At 40.1% G+C, this 22444-nt stretch overlaps 1 protein-coding gene across 1 annotated transcript in view; it reads right to left on the reverse strand.

Annotated features, from left to right (window-relative positions):
* Window positions 1-5285: 5285 nt before the first annotated feature.
* Window positions 5286-22444, reverse strand: part of HTR2A (5-hydroxytryptamine receptor 2A) — a gene marked incomplete at both ends in the record, with an annotated part of 59060 nt that continues 41901 nt past the window's right edge. The window contains one exon of the mRNA XM_080799358.1: window positions 5286-6085. Within this exon, the coding sequence (XP_080655484.1) occupies window positions 5286-6085 (800 nt within the window). The remainder of the gene's footprint in view (window positions 6086-22444) is intronic.

Here is a 22444-nt window from a genome sequence, read left to right on the forward strand (position 1 = left end):
CATATAAAAGTTATAGTTGTCATTTACTTGCAATGCATCTGAAGAATTTCAGAGAATATGAGAATTATTCCAAAATATTCTTTGTTCATGAAGCTGTGTCTTTGTTCATCAGAGCCTGGACTGGACTCCTAACATTGAGATAAACAGACTCAGAAGAGGCCTTTTGAAAAGATTGCTGATTATAGTCCCTTATTATAGACTTGAAAAAAAAAAAAAAGAAAGACTTTGACTTGTCCAGGGCCAGACAGTAGCAGCAGACTGGACCTAGGTGTCCTTCCTCAGGTCTCTCATGCCTGAGGCTCCAGCTGGGTGTGAAAACTTCCCATAATGTGTTGTCTCAGGTGGACAATTTAATTAAATATCAAAGGACAGTTGTCATTAAATATCAAAAAGGGAGAAGACTGGGGTATATATCATTAAGGAAAATAAACCATTTTTTTTTTTTTGCAAACAAACCACCCACACAAATAATAAAAATTAATAGAGTTTTGTCCTATTACATGTTTTTTTTTTTTAATTTATTTATTTGTTAGAGAGAGAGCGAGCAAGCACAGGCAGACAGAGTGGTAGGCAGAGGCAGAGGGAGAAGCAGGCTCCCCGCCAAGCAAGGAGCCCGATGTGGGACTCGATCCCAGGACGCTGGGATCATGACCTGAGCCGAAGGCAGCCGCTTAACCAACTGAGCCACCCAGCCGTCCCTGTCCTATTGCATGTTTACTGGGGCAAATGTCCATTGACTATAAAACTTGCGATAAGCTCAGTAGTATCATTAGTGTTCTCATTTTAGAATTAAATCTTAAAAATCACATGTTTTCTTCAAAATCATCATTATGATTGTGAATTAAAATTTAATGTTAAGTTACAAAACTGCATATACATTATGAAGTTTCTGAAAGTACTTGTTTTCCTGTGGGTCATTTGAGTGATGCCAGGAGAATATTTCTTGTCCCTAAATTTCTTTCTTACTTGTCTTCCTGGTGCTAAAGTTTTTAATCATGGATTATGATCATGGTGGACAGCTGAAGGGACCTCAGTGATAGACGGTGGTTTGTCAGCTTGAATTACTTATTGGGGCTCTAGTAGAGAAGAGGAACTGATAGGATGGGTCATAGAATGGGTAAGTTTTGATGTAAGCAGGAAAAAATACCAGTGAAGGGAACTCTGCATCATGGTATGGACAAAACAATGTTTTAAAAAATGAGAGTGTTCACGGAAAGGATAGTAGAAGCTGTTGAATAATAATATTGACTAGCCCACAGTTTTGTGTGGAATTTGCTCTGATGGCTAATGTTATAAACTGGCTTTGGGTATTTTTCTTTTCAATAACAACACAGTTATTACATTTACATGGTGCTTTACAGGTTATCAAGCACAGCCATAGCCATGACCTCATTTAAGTGACGCTCTCCATTAGCCAGGTCAGCTACTAGTGGCTCCCTTTTTGGAGACAGTGCAATTGCGGCCCAGGGTTCTTAAGCGATTTGTCCGAGGTTATAAAACCAGTCTGTAGGCAAGCTAAGATGGGAACTTGCATCTTTTGGTTCTGAATTTGGTGTTTTTTTCCTCCCATGCCATATTGGGCAGGGACAAGAATTTTATGCTTCAGAGTCAGATGACCCAGGCTTGAACTTGTCACTTTTTTTTTTTTTTTTTTGCCAGCTGCGTGACCTTGGACATGTTACTAACTGTTCTGAGTCTCAGTTTCTTTATCTCTGAAAAATAAGGAATAGCAATACCTACCCCATAGGATTGTTGTGAAGATTCCTTTAGGTCAGTCAAGCAAAGCAGCCAGCTTAATTCCTGGCACAGGGTAGGTACTCAATACAAAGAGCTATAAACGCTTGGAAAAGATACCTACTGCCCGGATTTCATAAACTTTTCCTACGTTTAGAGGTGAAATGACGAATCAGGGCAACTTTCCAGTTTATTCAATGATGCCATGTTTTCTTGGTTTACTTCAATTCCTGAAATTATCTCCTGTGAAAATGTGTGTCACGTGTGTGTGAAGGCCCCTTGCACGTCTTGGGGTACACGTGTACACACGTACCCATCAGTAGCGGTGTGCATGCGTTGGGGGTATAGCAGTGGTTCTCTGTGTTTCTGGGCTGTGTTGAACCAGATGGAGTGACCGAACGTAGAGCATTTCTCTGCTGTAGATATTGGCAAACTGGATCACACAATCTTAAATCTAACTCAGCCAGCTTGATCCTGGTTCAGTCACTGAACCTCAGAGCACAGGCTTTGGACTCTCAAAGTATCTGGGTAATACGTAGAGTTCCTAGTTTGATGGCCGAAAGGTTTGGGTAACTCCCTTTAGCAGACAAAACTACGGACTCACAAAATTACATTGATTTTTGAGTATACTTTATTTATAATTATTCTTTCTTGAAATCTTTTAGAATCACCTTGGTTAAAATAATTACACAAAATAATCTTCACTGTATTTATTATATATGGCACGGAATAATTTAACACTTTATAAATATGTTTCGTTGATGCACAAATGGGAGAAGCACCCTTTGCCAAAAGCAGTACAGTAACTTAGTTCATTGGCTACAGTAGCACTTTAAAAAATGACCATGAGATGGCGCTGTGGCCAAGTAGATTAAGTATGTCTAAACTGAGTGTTTCCCCTAACTATATGGCATTTAATTCCCTTCTTTAAATATAAAAGAATCTACTGTTCAACTTAAAGCATTGATTAGGAGTGAGTCCTTTAATCACAGATCCATATATTGTTCAAGCACTGTGTCTCACTGGGGTAGGGCAGGGGTGTTTTGAAAGCCTTAGTAGTCAGAAAGTCCCCAGATGGAAAAAGGGTCTGAAAGGGTCCACCATTTTATTTAAGATCACTCAGCTATTAAAAGGACCACTGTTTTCACCACCCTCATCGAATTGTGTTAAAGTCTTCCCACAAAATTAGGTGAACTTCCAGTTTATTTAAAGAGCTGATACTTCTGTTACATTTTAATCTGCTTTGACAGCAATGGAAAGTCATAGAAACGTTAGAACATGAATTCACATTTTAATTGACAGGATACAAACATGCAAACGTGTATATACTGAGTGTTTTCATTAATGACTCTTGCTTTTTCTCCATATAAATATAATATAAATATCGAATAAAGTGCATGAGAACATGTCTGTACATGTACACAGATACATGTTTGTCTATATACACTTGAGTAGATACTTATGGAAAGAAAAAAATACACATTTGTAATATATATGTAGTCAAAAGACATTGGTCAGGCAGTATTTATGTTCATCCTGATCAAGATTGAGTAAATGGGGATAGAATCTGTAATCTTTTCTCTAATATTTAATGCAATGTGCAGAGTTATAAACTATGGCAAAATACTTTAGAGCAGAGATTTTTTAACATTTGTATTTTTCTCAGTTAGTATGGTATTATCATTAAAGTGGTTCAGGTCAAATGCAGCCTTGGTATAAGTGGTTTGCTATAAATTCTAGCTTTGAAATACATACCTTTCAGCATACCTATAAGAATTAAATTGGATAGCCTTAAAGCATTTCCAAATTACACAGTGGCATCTCCCACATTCTTCAGTTTTCAAATCTATAATATTTTGCAAATGGCTTAGAGCAAAAAACTATTTTTCATTTAATAGAAATGCTTCAGTGTTGTAATCTCATATCATCTAAAATCTATTTTAGTAAGAATGTGTAATTTAATCTAGAGGAATATCAAGGTGAATTAACTACTGTTAAACTCTTTCTCTCTTTAGCAAACTTTTCTACAAAACACTGTATTACTGCTCTTTTTAAGGGAGTCCAGTGTCAGTGAGTAAGAAATAAATCAGATTTTTAGGGAAATAAAGCAGAAATTTTCCTTGAAACTTTGGTAGTGACAGGTTGGGTCCAGGTTGTGGTGTATTTCTAAACTAATTGCAAATTTTGACCTCCTATTGTACCATCCCCCCCCCTCACTTGATAGGTATTTATTGGCAACCAATCGGGAAGCTTATTGAGAAAACTACCCTCAGAATCGAAACAAGCCTTCTTCTGAACAAGTAAGAAGAAAACAGTTTGAACCAATTCTCAAAATGTCTGTTAATCAATATTTTTGACAAGGACCATTCCAGTTAGGTCATTTTCTTCAAAGGCAGGAAAACTGTTTTAATTCTTTTCATATCCTCAGTACCTGCGACATTTCTTCACAGACAGTATAGACCCAGTAGATGATTATGAGACCAAAGCTGAACAGTTTTAGTAAAGAATATAGATTGATTGATCTGAAAACATCAATTTACCTGATGGGTGCCAAGAGGAAAGCCACCTGCATTTTACAGAGATGTCCTAAGGTTCTGCGGCTGTCAGTAGCCAAAAACCTGAGTTTATTCCTCAATCTTGACACAGTTACATCAATACTGCTTACTGCTCAGAAGAGCGCATGCACGGTGTGGTCGTCAAAGAGCGAGTTACCAAACACTGCTATGGTGCTGTTCAGGAGAAGCAGTTTCTAGAAACGTATTTGGTAATGTTAAATTATCCTTTTGATAGTTTACCTAGTAGAACAGACACTACACAAGACCACAGTGGAGATTCAGAATAAAGCACAAATAGAAGAGAAAGCAGCAGTAGTTATTAAATAACATTTTAAAACTTTTTCACTTCTGAGAAGAATTAGCTTGAAATGCAGCAAATGCCAGCAACTTTGTGAATATTTCCAAATGACATCTGAAAAAGTCGTCAAGTATTTGATTTAATTATCTTAGCAATACAGATTTTGTAACACTGTCCTTAGTGTCTTTTTTTGTTGTTGTTCAAAATATGTAGCATAGTAAGTTTTAAAGAAGATTTTTCTTCAAGAGGTCATTATATTATATTTAACCAATTTTCACTAGTTATAGCTATTGTTATTTACAGCAATAGGTAACCAACTCATGCCGTGAATTAACAACAGAGTAGTAAGATTTCCACTTGAAATAGAAGGTAATTTAGACTTATTTATGGCCTCAGTATAATTATACAATAAAAGCTAATTATTTTAAAGACATATCATTTACAATGTTAAAAATAAGTATCATAAAGCTCACAGCTGAAATGCTGTCAGAACATTTTTGAAGTGCACATTTTGTGTCATTTAACCCTGCTTTTTTTTTTTCATTGACAGTAAAATGAGGCATATAAATATTATTGTTGGTTCTACTAGACTGGCCTGATTTTTTTTTCCAGTCTCCCTATTTTCTTTTTTTTTTCCCCCCAGAATAGGTGAAAATTTGCCTAGTATGCCCTCCGTGGTTGCTATGGCAACCAGTCTCTCACACACAGCTAACCTTTTCATTCACTGTGTTAATATTGTCTGTAGGAGCATCTTCTGAATGCTGTTTTCCTAGAGCAACCATACTGTAGTCATTATCTGTGCTCTTGGCATCTTTCTTGGAATTCTTTTTTTGTCCTATTTGGAGCTGACTAGATTTGTAGGCCAAGGCCGGTATAGTGTTCACTAAAATTAACTGCAATGGTTTTTTATTTTCCTTGTACTGACACTGAATATACCGGGAAAAGGCTGACCTGTAGGTCTTGTTGAACAGTGTGTACACGAGTGGGTTGACCGCCGAGGAGAGGTAACCGATCCAAACAAACACATTGAGGAGGGCTCCGATGATGTTCTCGTTGCAGGACTCTTTGCAGATGACGGCCATTATGTTCGTGATGAAGAATGGGCACCACATCACCACAAACAGAAAGAAGACGATGCCCAGCACCTTGCAAGCTTTTTGCTCGTTGCTGATGGACTGCATAGTCCTCCTGCCATAGGACCCTGGCTCCCTATGGATGGATCGCTGGAAGAGCTTTTCTGAAGACAGGGAACTCTGAGGGAGGAAGCTGAAAGATGATAGTTTGGCCCGTGTGCCAAGATCACTCACACACAGAGTAGCTTCTTTCTGGAGTGACTTGATAGTTAGAAAGTAGGTGATCACCATGATGGTTAAGGGAATGAAGAATGACACAAAAGAGCCGATCAGGACAAAGTTGTCATCTGCAAGTAAGCAGCTCCCTTCCTTAAAGACCTTGGAATCATCCTGTAGCCCGAAGACTGGTATTGGCATAGAGATACCTGGAGTTGGGCAGAAAATGAGACATGCCTATGAAGGAATTGTCTACATGAGGAGCATTGCTACATAATGGTGGCAGGGCAAAGGATTCTGTATCAACATTGTTTAAAAGCTCAATATATACTTGCAGTGAGAATTTAAAATTCTCTTGGACTTACAGATATTAGGGGGTTATTATGTAAATTTAATATATAGTTATAGTAGTGACATTATATATAGTTGTAATATATATGAATGTATATAAAATATATATTAACTATATACAACATATGGTTTCTTATATGCATATGTTATAGTACCCTATAGAGATAGTCCTTTACTTCTTTTTTTTTTTTTAAGATTTTATTTATTTATTTGACAGAGAGAGAGAGAGAGAGCACAAGTAGGGGGAGCAGCAGGCAGAGAGAGAGGGGGAAGCAGGCTCCGTGCTGAGCAGAGAGCCCAGTGCAGGGCTCGATCCCAGGACCCTGAGACCATGACCTGAGCTGAAGGCAGAGGCTTAACTCACTGAGCCACCTAGGTGCCCCAATAGTCCTTTACTTCTAAAGAAATACAGGGGGTTCCTGGGTGGCTCAGTCAGTTAAGTGTCTGCTCCTTTCCCTCTCTCTCTCCATCTCCCATTGCCCCTCCCCCTGCTCATGCACACTGTCTCTCTCTAAAATAAATAATAAATCTTTTAAAAACAGAAGTATAATAAGTCTAGCTTTAACTCTTCATGCTGTATTTTTTCTGATTACAACATTATACTTATTAATTGAATAAAATACATTCACACGAAAATAAAAATGACCAATGATGCCACCTACCATCCAGAGATAATCACCATTAATGGTATGATGCTATTTCTTTTAGATAAACACACATACACAGCATTCACACACATTTTATAATTGAATTTCATATATAGTTTCTAACTATTTTTCTCCTAACATTGTGCCATGAGTATAATTTATAAAAATGTCCTCATAATTTTGTAAACATATTTTCTTTTCAGAAAATTTGAAAAAGAAAAAAGTAATGAATAAAGAATACTAATATATATTCTTGCCAGCCAGGGGAAATTCTAATTTACATTTTAGGTAGTTTCTTCTTCCATTTACATGCATAAGTAAATATACATGTATATGCAGTATTTTATGTGCAGATTTAGATTTTCCTATTCCATTTAACATTCAATCATGAAAATTGCATATATTTAATTAATTAATTATGTTTCAAATTGTAATTTAAATTCTAGTTAGTTGGCTACAGTATAATATTGGCTTCAGGAGTCGAATTTAGTGATTCATCACTTATGTGCAACACCCAGTACTCATCATAACAAGTGCCCTCCTTAATGCCCCTCATCTGTATAGCCTATCCCCCACCCACCTCCTTCCATAACCCTCTACGGTTAAGAGAGAATTGCACATATTTTAAAGCATTTTTAGAAAATATGATTTTCTAGTGTGAATTTAAAGTAGCTTACCAATTCTATTTTTTAACTGTAATTTTGATTCTTATTTATTTATTTATTAAATATTTTATTTATTTATTTGACACGGGGTGGGAGAACAAACACAAGTAGGGGGAACAGCAGGCAGAGGGAGAAGCAGGCTCCTGCTGAGCAAGAAGCCCAATGTGAGGCTTGATCCCAGGACCCTGGTTTCATGACCTAAGCCGAAGGCAGCTGCTTGGCAACTGAGCCACCCACGTGTCCTTTGATTCTTTTTCAAAAGAAGCTTTTTGCTATCAAAAAATTATAACATATGCAGAAAAAAAACAAAAGAAAACACTGAAAAACCAAAACAAACCTAGCACATTGAACCCATCACCCAGTACAACATTAGTGAACTCAAGGATGATCTTGTTTCACCCATATTCCTACCTGCTGCAACCTCTCCCATGTTATTTTTAAACAGATCCCAGACATCATATCATCCAATCTGTACATATTTTCTTATGTAGATATAAAAGCTACATATTCTTTAAAAACCTCATATTATCACAATCCTACTCTTAAATAGAAATTTAATACTTCCTTAATATTATTATAGAATCAGTGTTCATATTTCTAATTGTTCTATAAAAATCTTTATATATTTTTAGTAGTAGAATATTCATAACGGCGGAATACAAATAATAAGCAGCTATAGGGGCACTTGGGTGGCTCAGTTGGTTCAGCAACTGCCTTCGGCTTGGGTCATGATCCCGGGGTCCTCGGATCAAACCCCACACCAGGCTTCCGGCTGGGCCGGGAGCCTGCTTCTCCCCCTCCCTCTGCTGCTCCCCCTGCCTGTGCTTTCCTGCTCTCATTCTGTCAAATAAATAAATAAATAAAAATCTTAAAAAAATAAGAAGCTAAAACTTTTCTTGACAAATATAAGAGTTAGGTACAAGATGAGAGAAGACATGAAAATGTTAGCCCATGGTTATTTGTTCCATCACTGAAATTTGGAGAACCCATACAGCTCCCTTAGGGACAGGGCTTAGGCAGAGGAGAGAACAAAGTGAGTAAAAGGAATGTTGGGCCTCTAATCCTGCCAATTTATCCCTCATGATGTAGGACCATATTTAAGGGAGCTTCACCTGGCTACTCCCACCATTGTATAATTTTGGGGGGCGGAGGAGTGCCTTCCTCTCCTGGCAGTCATGTGATGCCCTAAAGGAAACATCAGGGAAATGAGGAAGGAGAGGAAACATGAATCAAATAACTACTTCGTATAACTTAGTTTAAGATTGCTTCTTCTGTGAAAGGGTGGATGCCAAAGGGCACCCTGGCAGAACATCAGAATGAAGTTTCTTTCTAATCCCTCCCTCAAAGTTATATAACGGAGTGTCCTGCACACTGCTTCTGACCACCCTTCAGAGTCTAATGAGTGGTTACAATCTAGCCAAGAACATAGGTTCAGTTCAGAGTTGGGAGCTACGGCTTGCTTGAGTTTTGTTACCCAACTGGAAGAACTTCTTTCAGGCTCTATAATCTAATTTGTGCATGCTCGGGACAGTTTGGCTCTACCCAACCATAGGCCCAACTGTCCTAACCTTGTTTCCCCTCACACTGGCCGTCCTTGCAAGGAGGAGGACATGAGCTTGGGTTAATATAATGTTTAACTCAAAGCTTTCTCAGTGGCATTTGCCATTATCCTCACAGACTCCATTGACTGTATTTGTCGCTTGTCCATGCTAGGCCATCCCAGTATTCTTGGAAGGCGGAGATAAAGGACACCAGAGCTGGTCTTAAGGACACTTAGTGTGGTTAATGACTCTTCATTTCCTTTATTCCTCTCTGTCCCACCCTGTTGATAACATTCTGTGGGCCAGGAAGGGATGGAAGGACTATGGCTCCAAAGGGAACATCCTCTCAGACTCTGGACACACACCAGTTTTGTTCAACCTTCAGAAAACTTTTGATCATAAAAGTTAAGAAATGGTTTCTAAGATGAATGTTTTGTCCTCCAAGTATTTGGACGTGTATCTGTGAAATGTGTTTCCTGTATTCATCTAGAAGGTTCTACAGTGTAGTTGTTCAGTGTAGTTGACTAGAATGGAAACTTTGGAATGAGACAGACCTGGATTTGAGTCTTGGTCCTGGCTCTGTGCTGCTGGGCTGGTTACTTCATCCCCACAGTTCCTCATCTATCATATGAGGTTGGCACCAACATGCCTTCAAAGATGTGGGGAGGATAAAATGAATCCAATATGCAAAGCACCTAGGACAGTCCTTAGTCCAGAGTGGATGGTCTGCCAATGGTAGATAAACATGGGAGTAGCCTTCTCCACAGAATTATTCAAATGGAATACATTAACTTGATTTTGTTCTATTTTGTCTTAAACCAAAAGAAGTTAAAAAGTTTTGGTTATTGGCTACATTTTAATAATGATGTAATTATTAGCTTCTGCCAGGATGACAAAGGGCCTCAATCAATTTTAATTCTGTGCTGCTAGAACTGTTGATCGCTTTTCTAATGTGATGAATTGCAGCCATTACTATTAGTCATGATAACACATAAACAAAAATCAACTGTGTGAATAAAAGGTGTATTATTTTGTTATTAAACGCTTGGGTATGCATTTTCTTAATGCAAAAGAAGTCGCTACCTTGAGAGTCTTTTGCCCTATTTGTTTGCAACCTGGTGATTTATGTAAGTGGCAGTTCTCAACCAGAATAAGCTATTACTTAAAACACCAAGCTATTACTTAAAAATTCTTCAATCATTTGGAAATCAGATGAGTGTCCTTGTTTGGGAGAAAACACATGTACACACACACACACACACACACACACACCCCTCTCCAGAATGGCTCAACTTCTGTGGACAGGGATGGAAAGGGATGATGGAGCCATCTTACTGAGGTAGAGATTCATTTTAGCTGCCAGGGATAAAGAGTCATTTTATTTTATTTTATTTTTTAACGATTTTATTTATTTGTCAGAGGAAGAGAGAGAGAGAGAGAGAGTGCACAAGCAGGGAGAATGACAGGCAGAGGAAGACTGCCCCACTGAGCAAGGGGCCTGATGTGCGACACAATCCCAGGACCCTGAGATCATGACCTGAGCTGAACACAGACACTTAACCGGCTGAACCACCCAGGCATCCCTAAAGAGCCACTTTAAAATGGATATGGCAAGAAGGCACAGGCAGGCTGTCTGGAAGGGGGTCCTTGATTTGGAGGAGAAGAATCAAACTAATTTGTTCTTTAAATGGTCCATTCCTCTTTATGTATAACAAAAATGTCCTAACTACAGTCATATACCATTCTTTCTCAGTGTCTCACTGCTAGAAGGGGTCAGTGAGGGTTTATGGAAAGAATATCTAGAGAGTTAGAGCAATACACTGTAAAAGAGAGGAAAGAATTTTACGTCAAAGAACTAGAACATTTAGGGAAGCTTTGTGCGTACAAGAAGCAGTTCAAAAACATTCTCCTACCAAGAGAGGAAGATGCTGGCTCACAGCCAAGGTTGCGGTCATAGCCATCTGCAGTGCATTAATTTTCTGGCTGCTTTGTTTGATAATAGCTGCTTTTGGAGACCTGACATCTCCTCTCACTTGAAATTTCTGCATATAAAGCATTTTCCTTTATGATCAAACAGGCAGAAGCTTAAACTACGTGACTCTGCATTTTGTTTAATACATCTTTCTGAGGAGCGGTAAATAGTGAAGATTCACTATCTGCATTGGACCCTCCATGCGCATTTTCATTAAAACCCAGACAATGAAATGAATGGGAAACATTGACACCCAGGAGCGTGAAGGCTGGGGCTGGTGTCTTCCTTTTAGGGTAGCTCTGCTTACTGTGCGTGCGTATCAAGTTTGTACCTCTGCTTCCCATCTAACCAGTCTGGTGCATGGCCTTCAATCAGAAGCACTGATTGTGAAAGATATGCTTTATTCTCAATCCTAGATTTTTATACTTTAATTTTTCAGGACCGAATGTACTTCTGAGATGGTGTCTCCTTGGGGAGTAAGGTTCCTTACTAAGTAGTGACCCTCTGATAGGGGACATGACAGTGGGAGTTCCCAGGGCCTCTGGTTTTGTGGGAGGTAGAGGGGAAAGAAAACAAATACTTCAGGGCTCTTGCGAAAGAGACTGAATTTTGGTTCATAGGTTTCATGTCCTCTGGAACTACTGTCTTTCCTTTGTATTTTAACTTACGCTGAATTTTTTCACGTTGTACGAATGGACTTACTAGCAGTTTGACAGAAAACACCGTAAGTGAAAACTGCAGGATAGTCGTCATACTGCGGGGAGAGAGAGATTGAGTGTGTAGGGAACTGGGGCTGGGACATCCTTCTAATACAAAGTGTGAAGCTCAAGAGTTACCAAATTCCTTATAATCTATGGTCTTCAGACAGGCAGAGGTCCATAAACGTGAGAGTTAGATAAACATGTCAGTTACTCAAGAAATTGTATGCTTCTTCTTAAATCATTTCTTTTTTTCTTAGATTAATTCTTGATATCTCTAATAATAAAGCATAGCTTCTCGAAGTACTTTCACATATATCCATCGACTCTCGACCTTTTTTTTACAAAATTGTAAAAACATTACCCACACTGTCCTATGGTTAGATAAAAATTTCACTTTGTGGAAAAGCTGGGGGGAGCAAATTTAGGTAATTTATTTAGAGTCACACAGTCATTTAGGGGCAAAATCAAGGCTCCTACTTAGGTCTCTCATTTCTTATGGATGATTTTTTTACCTGCTTATTTACAAAAGTAGTTATAACAGTCTGACTATTGCAGAGGTCTTTAACATTAGTTCCAGGAAGTCTGTGATGTTCCTGAAATCTGCAAAATTTTCATATATGTACATTTTTTTTTTGAGGCAGAGCTTTCATCAGATTAGCAAAAATGTCCCAGCCCCCAAGGTAGTTAACACTAAGTTATTTCAATACCCTATGTACAGAACACACATACACACACACACACACACACACACACACACACACATTTTTCTACATTTGATACTTTCTTCTTTCATTCTTTAATCTCAAAGTCAGAATTTCCTCTGATGAGACATTATTCTTTGAAGCCAGACAGGTATTCCAAAACGAAAATGCTTAGAATCAACACCTAGTTTCTTTTTTATGTGGTAGTTATTCTTAACCCTTGGCTGTGTATTAGAATCACCTAGGGGGCCACCTGGGTGGCTCAGTGGGTTAAAGCCTCTGCCTTTGGCTCAGGTCATGATCCCAGGGTCCTGGGATTGAGCTCTGCATCAGGCTCTCTCTCCCCCCACCCCTTCTCTGCCTGCTTTTCTGCCTGCTTGTGATCTCTGTCTGTCAAAAAAAAAAAAAAAAAACCTTAAAAAAAAAGAATCATTTAGGGAGCTTTTAAAAATTACACAGCATGGGGTCCAGTCCCAGAGGTTCTCATATTAGTACTTTTAAAAATGCTGATGCTCAGGCCCCATATGAACATGTTATTCAAATAAAAGAATATCTGGGCAATACTGATACACAACTAGTGCTGAGAACCTGGGATGTATAGGGTTAAAAGCTTAGGAAAAATGTCTTCATTCTGAGGGGCGCCTGAGTGGCTCAGTCAGTCAAGCGTCAGACTCTCGATTTCGACTCAGGTCCTGATCTCAGGGTCGGGAGATCTAGCCCTGCATCTGGCTCTGTGCTGGGTGTGGAGCCTGCTAAAGGTTCTCTCTCTTCTTCCCCTCTACCCTGCCCCCCTCTCCTCCCTCTCTAATAAATAAATAATGTCTTTATTTTTTTTTTAACTTTTTTTTTTTTTAATTTATTTACTTGTCAGAGAGAGAGAGAGAGAGAGAGTGAGCACAGGCAGACAGAGTGGCAGAGGGAGAAGCAGGCTCCCCGCAGAGCAAGGAGCCTGATGTGGGACTCGATCCCAGGACGCTGGGATCATGACCCGAGCCGAAGGCAGCCGCTTAACCAACTGAGCCACCCAGGCGTCCCAATAATGTCTTTATTTTGAAATGAAACTAAATGGAGTCGTTTTATAGCTGCTCCCTTTGCCTTGGTTAAACAAATCTATTACTTTCCAGTAGGCTTTCCACAGCAAAGCCAAGTGGAGGAATGATGGAGAGGCAAAGAAACCTGTCCTCTGCCCCTCCCTCAAGTTGGGCACGAGTTATCTGGGGGAAAAAAAAATGTGTTGAGTGAGGTTATTGTATAAATCCACATATCCTTGTTTTAATATTTTGTAACGGTTAAATCTCCAACAAGGCTTAGAGCTTGTGTTCTGTCCCAGGCAATATATGATACTCAGAAGAAGTGCTCAGAGTCTCCCTGAAGTAGGAACAGCCTGTGAACCGCTGCAGTTGGTGGCCCCACTAACTGCCCTCCGGTAGAGTCCTGGAAAGGTGGTATCTTGCTCTTCAGACCCTCATTCCTTTTCCTTTGGGTTCAGTAGCCCAGAAGTTGTGCGTTCATATCGTGATCTTACATTCTGGGAAGGTAAAGGGGCTGAATTGAGACTTGTAAGATGTGGTATGTCAACTGTCACTGTGACACCTGGCAGCCCAGCCATGTCCTTCATCCCTAGGCAGATTGACTTCCATGGACCATCTTTTTTCCCTGTCAATATGGTATGAAGCCCAAGTAGAAAGCAGAAAAAAATATACAGTGGAAAAAAGACAGTCTCTTCAATAAATGGTGCTGGGAACATTGGACAGCTATATGTAGAAGAATGAAACTCGACCATTCTCTTACACCGTACACAAAGATAAACTCGAAATGGATAAAAGACCTCAACGTGAGACAGGAATCCATCAGAATCCTAGAGGAGAACATAGGCAGTAACCTATTCAATATCAGACACAGCAACTTCTTTCAAGATATGTCTCCAAAGGCAAAGGAAACAAAAGCGAAAATGAACTTTTGGGACTTCATCAAGATCAAAATCTTCTGCACAGCAAAGGAAACAGTCAACAAAACAAAGAGGCAACCCACGCAATGGGAGAAGATGTTTGCAAATGACAGTACAGACAAAAGGTTGATATCCAGGATCTATAAAGAACTTCTCAAACTCAACACACACAAAACAGATAATCGTATCAAAAAATGGGCAGAAGATATGAACAGAGGGCACCTGGGTGGCTCAGTGGGTTAAAGCCTCTGCCTTCAGCTCGGGTCATGATCTCAGGGTCCTGGGATCGAGCCCCACATGGGGCTTTCTGCTCAGCGGGGAGCCTGCCTTCCCACTCTCTCCCTGCCTGCCTCTCTGCCTACTTGTGATCTCTGTCAAATAAATAAATAAAATCTTAAAAAAATTAAAAAAAAAGAAGATATGAACAGACACTTCACCAATGAAGACATACAAATGGCTATCAGACACATGAAAAAATGTTCATAATCACTAGCCATTAGGGAGATTCAAATTAAAACCACATTGAGATACCACCTTACACCAGTTAGAATGGTCAAAATTAGCAAGACAGGAAACAACGTGTGTTGGAGAGGATGTGGAGAAAGGGGAACCCTCTTACACTGTTGGTGGCAATGCAAGTTGGTGCAGCCACTTTGGAGAACAGTGTGGAGATTCCTCAGAAAATTAAAAATAGAGCTTCCCTATGACCCTGCAATTGCACTACTGGGTATTTACCCCAAAGACACAGATGTAGTGAAAAGAAGGGCCATCTGTACCCCAATGTTTATAGCAGCAATGACCACGGTCACCAAACTGTGGAAAGAACCAAGATGCCCTTCAATGGACGAATGGATAAGGAAGATGGGGTCCATATGCACTATGGAGTACTATGCCTCCATCAGAAAGGACGAATACCCAACTTTTGTAGCAACATGGACGGGACTGGACGAGATTATGCTGAGTGAAATAAATCAAGCAGAGAGAGTCAATTATCATATGGTTTCACTTATTTGTGGAGCATAACAAATAACATGGAGGATATGGGGAGATGGAGAGGAGAAAGGAGTTGAGGGAAATTGGAAGGGGAGGTGAACCATGAGAGACTATGGACTCTGAAAAACAACCTGAGTGCTTTGAAGGGGCGAGGGGTAGAAGGTTGGGGGAGCCAGGTGGTGGGTATTAAGGAGGGCACGTATTGCATGGAGCACTGGGTGTGGTACAAAAACAATGAATACTGTTACACTGAAAAGAAATTTAAAAAAAAAAAGAAGAATTTCAAAAAAAAAAAGAATCTGAATGATCTGATGGCATATGGATAAGTTATCAGAGTCTCATTTTGTAGTTGGTATCACAAGTCATGGAGAAACTTCAAATTCCTCAATTCACCTTGTCACCTGCTGACTCTTTAAATCAGTGGATATTACACTCTTCACCAACAATGGAAAAGTTTCTTTTAGCAACATAATCACTAATAGAGGTTTATTATTTAAAAAAAAAAAAAAAAAAGAGATTCCCCGGGGTGCCTGGTTGGCTCAGTGGGTTAAGCATCTGCCTTCAGCTCAGGTCATGATCTCAGGGTCCTGGGATCAAGCCCCGCATTGGGCTCTCTACTCAGCAGGGAGCCTGCTTCCTCCTCTCTCTGCCTGCCTCTCTGCCTATTTGTGATCTCTCTCTCTGTCAAATAAATAAATAAAATCTTAAAAAAAAATTCCAGGGCGCCTGAGTGGCTCAGTTGGTTACGTGTTGACTCAGGTCATGACCTCAGGGTCATGAGATCAAGCCCTGCTTTAGGCTCCCCACTCAGCAGGCAGTCTACTTGAGATTCTTTCTCTCCCCCTCAAATAAAGAAATCTTTTTAAAAGAGAGAAAAAAATAATCTCTGCCCCGTATTACTGAACCACATCTTTAAAGGATCACATCCTGTTTTCCATTTGTTTTAAAAGGGACAGATTTTATAGTGATTGTTTCTGAAAGCATGGAGAATGAGTCTCACATGTGACATCTTGTTTCAGAGACTCGGGCCTAGAGTGGCCTAGAGCGTGTGTGCAGAAACAGTTGTGGTATCTGGAAAGATGGCTTGTAGCAGGTGCCTACATAATCCAGGCCTATAGGTTGTCAGTTCTTCCCCTAAACTCTTTTATACACACCTTCCCAAAGCACCACATTTATCGTATTATGTAATGAAGAACTATAGTGTCCCTAATGCTCAAGCCATTACCAACTACTGAACCCATCCTCCAAGGTCTTTGTGGTCTGGTCTTTTTTTTTTTTTTTTTTTTTAAGATTTTTATTTATTTATTTGAGAGAGAGAGCATGAGATGGGGGAAGGCTAGAGGGAGAAGCAGACTCTCCGCTAAGCAGGGAGCCTGATGTGGGACTCAATCCTAGGACTCCAGGGTCACCAGCTGAGCCACCCAGGCACCCAGTCTTTGTGATCTAGTCTTAATGTGATCATTCAGTGTTCTCTATTTTTGACATAGTCATGTGTTGTTTTCTCTTTTCTTTATGCTTTCTCTTGAACTATTTAGAATGGAATTATACATAGCTCGATTTTTCAGCTAAGCACCTAGCATGATCTGAGGAGCTCTCTAGATCTGCCTGCTCCCCGCATGTGTCTTTTCCAGAAGCTTGCTTTGTACACTGCCATGTCCCACTGTTAGAATGAGAGAGATCCCATGTTTTTGTACCTGTAGAATTCCAAGGGTTAACTGTTAATCCAAGCTCAAGTTGTAGTGGTACAGAGACACATAGCAGGGGAGACTCCTGGGGACATGGCCCTTGGAAAGGGAAGCAGTCATAGGCCAGAGGACACAGAGCATAGCTCAAGGATGCAGGTCAGAGATGTGTGTCTGTGGCATGTTGGGTTTCCCATGAGGGAAGGTGCGCTGGAAATAGTAAGTGGAAGGTACAGGCTCATTTCCCCATTTTGCCCTGGACAGTTCCGATTCTCCTGTTCCTTGAAATGCTCTACCAACCAGTGCGGACTACAGAACTTCTCTGTGGCAGGGCACTAGGGCACTGGGCATGGGGGACTGAGGTAACCTCATTTTGTGGCTACATTTGCATAGGAAGCAACTTGTTTTTGCTTTGATTATATGATTATTTGGGTTTTGGGGGCTACAGATGGAGGTTATATTCCCAAACCATATCCTACATCGAAGAGATAGCTCGTGACCTCTTTCTTTCAAGACATCCTCTGTTGGAAGCTTTCCTAAAGTTCTATCTGTAATAAGAGACTTTTTACTCTATATTCCTTCATTGCCTCCATAAGTAATTTATACTGCACTAATTTTACACTTCTAATACCATAGAATTTTTCTCTAGGAGCATCAGTTCACCCATGAGATGATAATCTCATTAGTGGCAGGGACATCTTTTCCTTATTTCAAGCACGGCATCTGATGTAATTCTCATCCTAGGCACTTAGTAAATTCTCATGGGATCAATGAGTAAGTGAATGGGGGGGGAACAAAGATAAGGAGTTATAATAAATGTGAATCATAATCACTTTTATAGACACAGCTTGAATTTACTGAATTATTTTACAATGTATCCCTTCATTTTTGCTGGGAAAACACAGTCAGTGTGGCTGCTAATTAGCTGCCAAGGGCAGAAAGAAGGAAAGTGGATATTACTGTGATGCTAATTTGTGTACTTTTCTCCTGAGAACTCCGTATAAGACCAACCACACAGGCACTGACCACCTTAACAGCTAAAATCACAAGGGAAAAGATGCCATAAAACAAAGACACAGTGTTTGCGTGGGAATCAGGAGACCTGGGTTTATTCTTGCGTGTTTTGACTCATCACCTGGATTTAGAGCTGTTATTTTTCTCCAAGCCTTTTTTTTTTTTTCAGATAAATTAAACAAGTATGTATTGAGAAACGAGAGCATTAAGACAGTAAGAATATCACAGAATGGGTCACCCCAAGACGCAGGTGTGCATCCTGTCAATCACTGGCTGGGAGACCCCACATTGCTTAACTTTAAAGCCTCCCTCTGTAAAGCAGAGATAATAAACAGAGGTCTTCCCTAATTTACGTATAGGGCTTTGGTGAAAAAACAATTGAGTCTATGGTAGACTCTTGGGTGCCACAAAAGGCCTTTGAGAACCTTTATGGAGCCTCAGATCTTAGGAAAACAAAATAGACACACCTATGCTACAAAGACAGTAGTGCAAAATCGAATGAGACCAAGAGGCAAAATAGATGATGTGGATTCAGACTGATGTGTGAGGTCAGAATGTGGTGTTATCATGGGTTACTGTCTCCGGGGAAGAGCCGTGGAGACAGGATTGTGGATTCCGGTCTCGTGCTGTGGATGGCAGGCGGGGGTAGGGGGGCAGGAATATGATCGCTGTGCCTCCAGGCCTGCACTCTGCCTGGCCTTGTTGGGGCTGAGTTCTGCCCTGTCTGACGGGCCCCTGTGAACTCAGGGGCAGGCACACATGTTATTTCTCAGGGACATCGAGCAGGTCCTCTCTGTGTGATAGCAATCAGCTTCAGTCATTCATCCATTAATTAAATATTAATTGAATGTACAGTGAACTAGGTACTTTAGGAATTTGAGAGGAAGAAGGTACTTGAGGCTATAATCACTGCTTTACAATCCAAGACTTTTGCTGTCGTTCATTAACTCATCAATCCAAAACTGGGGAGAAAAAAGGCACAGAAATGTAAGCAGAAAAACTAGGGTTAGCACGGGTATCCGTTGGTTAAAAGTAACACAAACTAGGTAAATCTGTAGTTAGCCTGAAGGTTTTTTTTTTTTTTAACATTTTAAAATTTATTTTTTGACAGAGAGAGAGACAGTGAGAGAGGGAACACAAGCAGGGGGAGTGGGAGAGGAAGAAGCAAGTTTCCCATGGAGCAGAGAGCCCGATGTGGGATTGGATCCCAGGACCCTGGGATCATGACCTGAGCCAAAGGCAGACGCTTAACAACTGAGCCACCCAGGTGCTCAAGCTTGGAGTTTGTTTTAAAGGCGGATTAATGCAGGATAGCAGTTCTCAAATGTTTTGGTCTCAAGTCTCCTTTACACATTTAAAAATGATTGAGGATTCCAGGAGCGCTTGGGTGGCTCAGTCAGTTGAGCATCTGACTCTTTTTCCTTTTCTTTCTTTCTTTTTTTTTTTTTTTTAAAGATTTTCTTTATTTGAGAGAGAGACAGTCTGAGAGGGAGCAAGCATGAGAGGTGGGAAAGGGCAGAGGGAGAAGCAGGCTCCCCGCTGAGCAGGGGGCCTGGAGATGGGGCTTGACCCCAGGACCCTGAGATCATGACCTGAGCTGAAGGCTCAGGATGGGACCTGGGTGGATGGATGGGACCACCCAGGCGCCCCAGCATCTGACTCTTGATGTTGGCTGGGATCACCATCTCAGGTCCCAGGATGGAGCCCCAGGTGGGCTCTGAGCTCAGCGTGGAGTCTGCTTGTCCCTTTCCTTCCCCTCTGCTCCTCCACCACCCTCCTGCCCCTGGCTCGCCATCATGTTCTCTCTCTTTCAAAAAAATAATTGAGGATTCCAAAGAATCTTTGCTTCTGTGGATTATACCTATAAATATTTGTTGCATTATAAATGAAAACTGAGGACACTTAAAATAATTTATCAATTCATCAAAAATAGCTAACAAATCCCTTGCCTATTAACATAAATAACATTTTTATGAAAAATGATTGAATTTTCCCACAACAAATCAAATAGTGTGAAGAAGGGCATTGTTTTAGTTTTCAAAGCCTCTTTTAATGTCAGGCTTAACAAAGAATGGCTGGGTTCTCATAGATGCTTCTGTTTTAGTCTACTATATCACACACCATATATCCTCCATTAAATTCCACTGTATCTTATAAAAGGGTAGAAGGAAAAGGGATGATAATACCTTATTTCTTCTGAGCTTTATTAAGATATAATTGACATATAACATTGTATAAGTTTAAGATGATTTGATACACCTATACATTGAGATATGTTTGCCACAATACGGTTAGTTCCCACATCCTTCATCTCATACACTTACCATTTTGTTGTTATTGTTATGGTGAAAACGTTAGAACTCTACTCTCATAGCAACTTTGAAATATAGAATATAGCATTATTAACTATAGTCATCATAATATACTTTAGAACTTATTTATTTATATTTATCTTATAACTGAACTTATTTATCTTATAACTGAAAGTTTGTATCCTGTGTCCAATATTTCCCCATTTCCCACCTTTCAGTCCCAGCTAACCACCACTCTACTCTGTTTCTATGAGTTTGATATTTTTAGATTGCATATGTAATGGATATCATACAGTATCTGTCTTTCTTTGACTTATTTCATTTAGCATAATGGCCTCAAAGTCCATCCATGTTGTCACAAGTAAAAGGACTTCCTTCTTTTTTGTGGCTGAATAATACTACATTATATGTGTAAAGGAGGCTGAATAATATTGCAATACACACACACACACACACACACACACACACACACACACCACATTTTCCTCATCCATTCATTAGTGGGCACTGAGGTTGTTTCCCTGTTTGACTATTGTGGTAGTGCTTCAGTGAACATGGGTGATTTCTTTTCCTTTGGATATTATTATGATGATGATGGTGATGATGATGATGATGAAAATAGTATTGACCTCATAGATGTCTTGGAAGTGTCTTGGGTATCGCCAGAACTCCCAGGAACACACTTTGAAAGCCACTGATGTAGGAGAAAAAACCATTAGCTTGAAATCAGAAAACCCAAGTTTGGATTCCCTACAACCTTTAAGCAAGCCACTTAATCCCTGTGAGAATTTTCACCTTTTAAATGAGGATTATTTGATTATTTAATAGGATTCCCTTTAAAAGATTATCATGAGGGACAATGGGAATTTCTATTCCTTTGGTATTAAAATACAGTATTGTCTAGCAGATGGAACTCATAGACAAGAATGTTGCACAGCCTTCCTCAATATGCTGAGTTCTTCATTCTATCTAAAATCCCTGCTATAGGGACGCCTGGGTGGCTCAGTGGGTTGAGCCGCTGCCTTCAGCTTGGGCCATGATCCCAGAGTCCGGGGACTGAGTCCCGTGTCGGGCTTCTTGCCCAGTGGGGAGCCTGCTTCTCTCTCTGCCTCTGCCTGCCACTCTGCCTGCTTGTGCTCTCTCTCTCTCTGACAAATAAATAAACAAAATCTTTAAAAAAATAAAAATAAAATCCCTGCTATAGCTCAAACTTTCAATGTTTGGTTGTAACAGAAATCCAAACCAGCTTGATGTCATCCTTACAGTTTAAGCTTAAAAATCTGTGCCTTGCTTGCTTGCATAGAGGTCTGTTAATAAGGAACCTGTTCATCACTTAACATAGAGGCCTTTCAGAGTAAGACCGTCTCTCAGATGGTTGGTAATGGACTTCTCAGCCCTGTAATTTTCCATAACTAATTAGTAAATGGTGAAAATTTAATGACCTCCTCTGTGGATGGTAACAATTAAGTCAACTGCTAGGACTACTGAGTCATACGTGTGCAATGTGATATTGCTGTAGAAAATACATGTAGGATTCACAGAGCAAGAATAAAGAGATTTCTACTGTGCGCTTCCTCTGTGGGGATAAGGATGGCCTTATAAAACCTGGGGTTTCTTCCACAGGTATTAGGGTTCATAGAAATTAGTGTGAATGGCTTTCTCCCAAGATACCCCCACTGAAAGGTTCTCCAAGATATGTCTGCCATCGCTTGTTTTATCAGTTAGGATACTTTGGTTTTAAGTAGTAGAAGCTGATTTGGGCTGATATAGCAGAAAATGAGTTAAAAAAATGATATTGAGTAGTTTAAAGAATTCTTGACGGGGCTGGGCTCCAGACTAAGATTCCAGGAATTCAATTGCATTATGGACTTGGTTTGGGAGAGGAGATTTCTGCTGTTTTCCTTGTCCACTGAGCACCAGGAGGAACAACCACAGAAGCTCCTGCCTCACCAATGCCACTTCTAGAACAGGGGTTCAATTATGCACCTCCCAGAAGCTTCACACCTGGGCCATCTCCATGCTGGCAAGAACGGAGGTGGTT

This window comes from Martes martes, assembly GCF_963455335.1.
Source record: "Martes martes genome assembly, chromosome: 3".
NCBI classification, from domain to species: Eukaryota; Metazoa; Chordata; class Mammalia; order Carnivora; family Mustelidae; genus Martes; species Martes martes.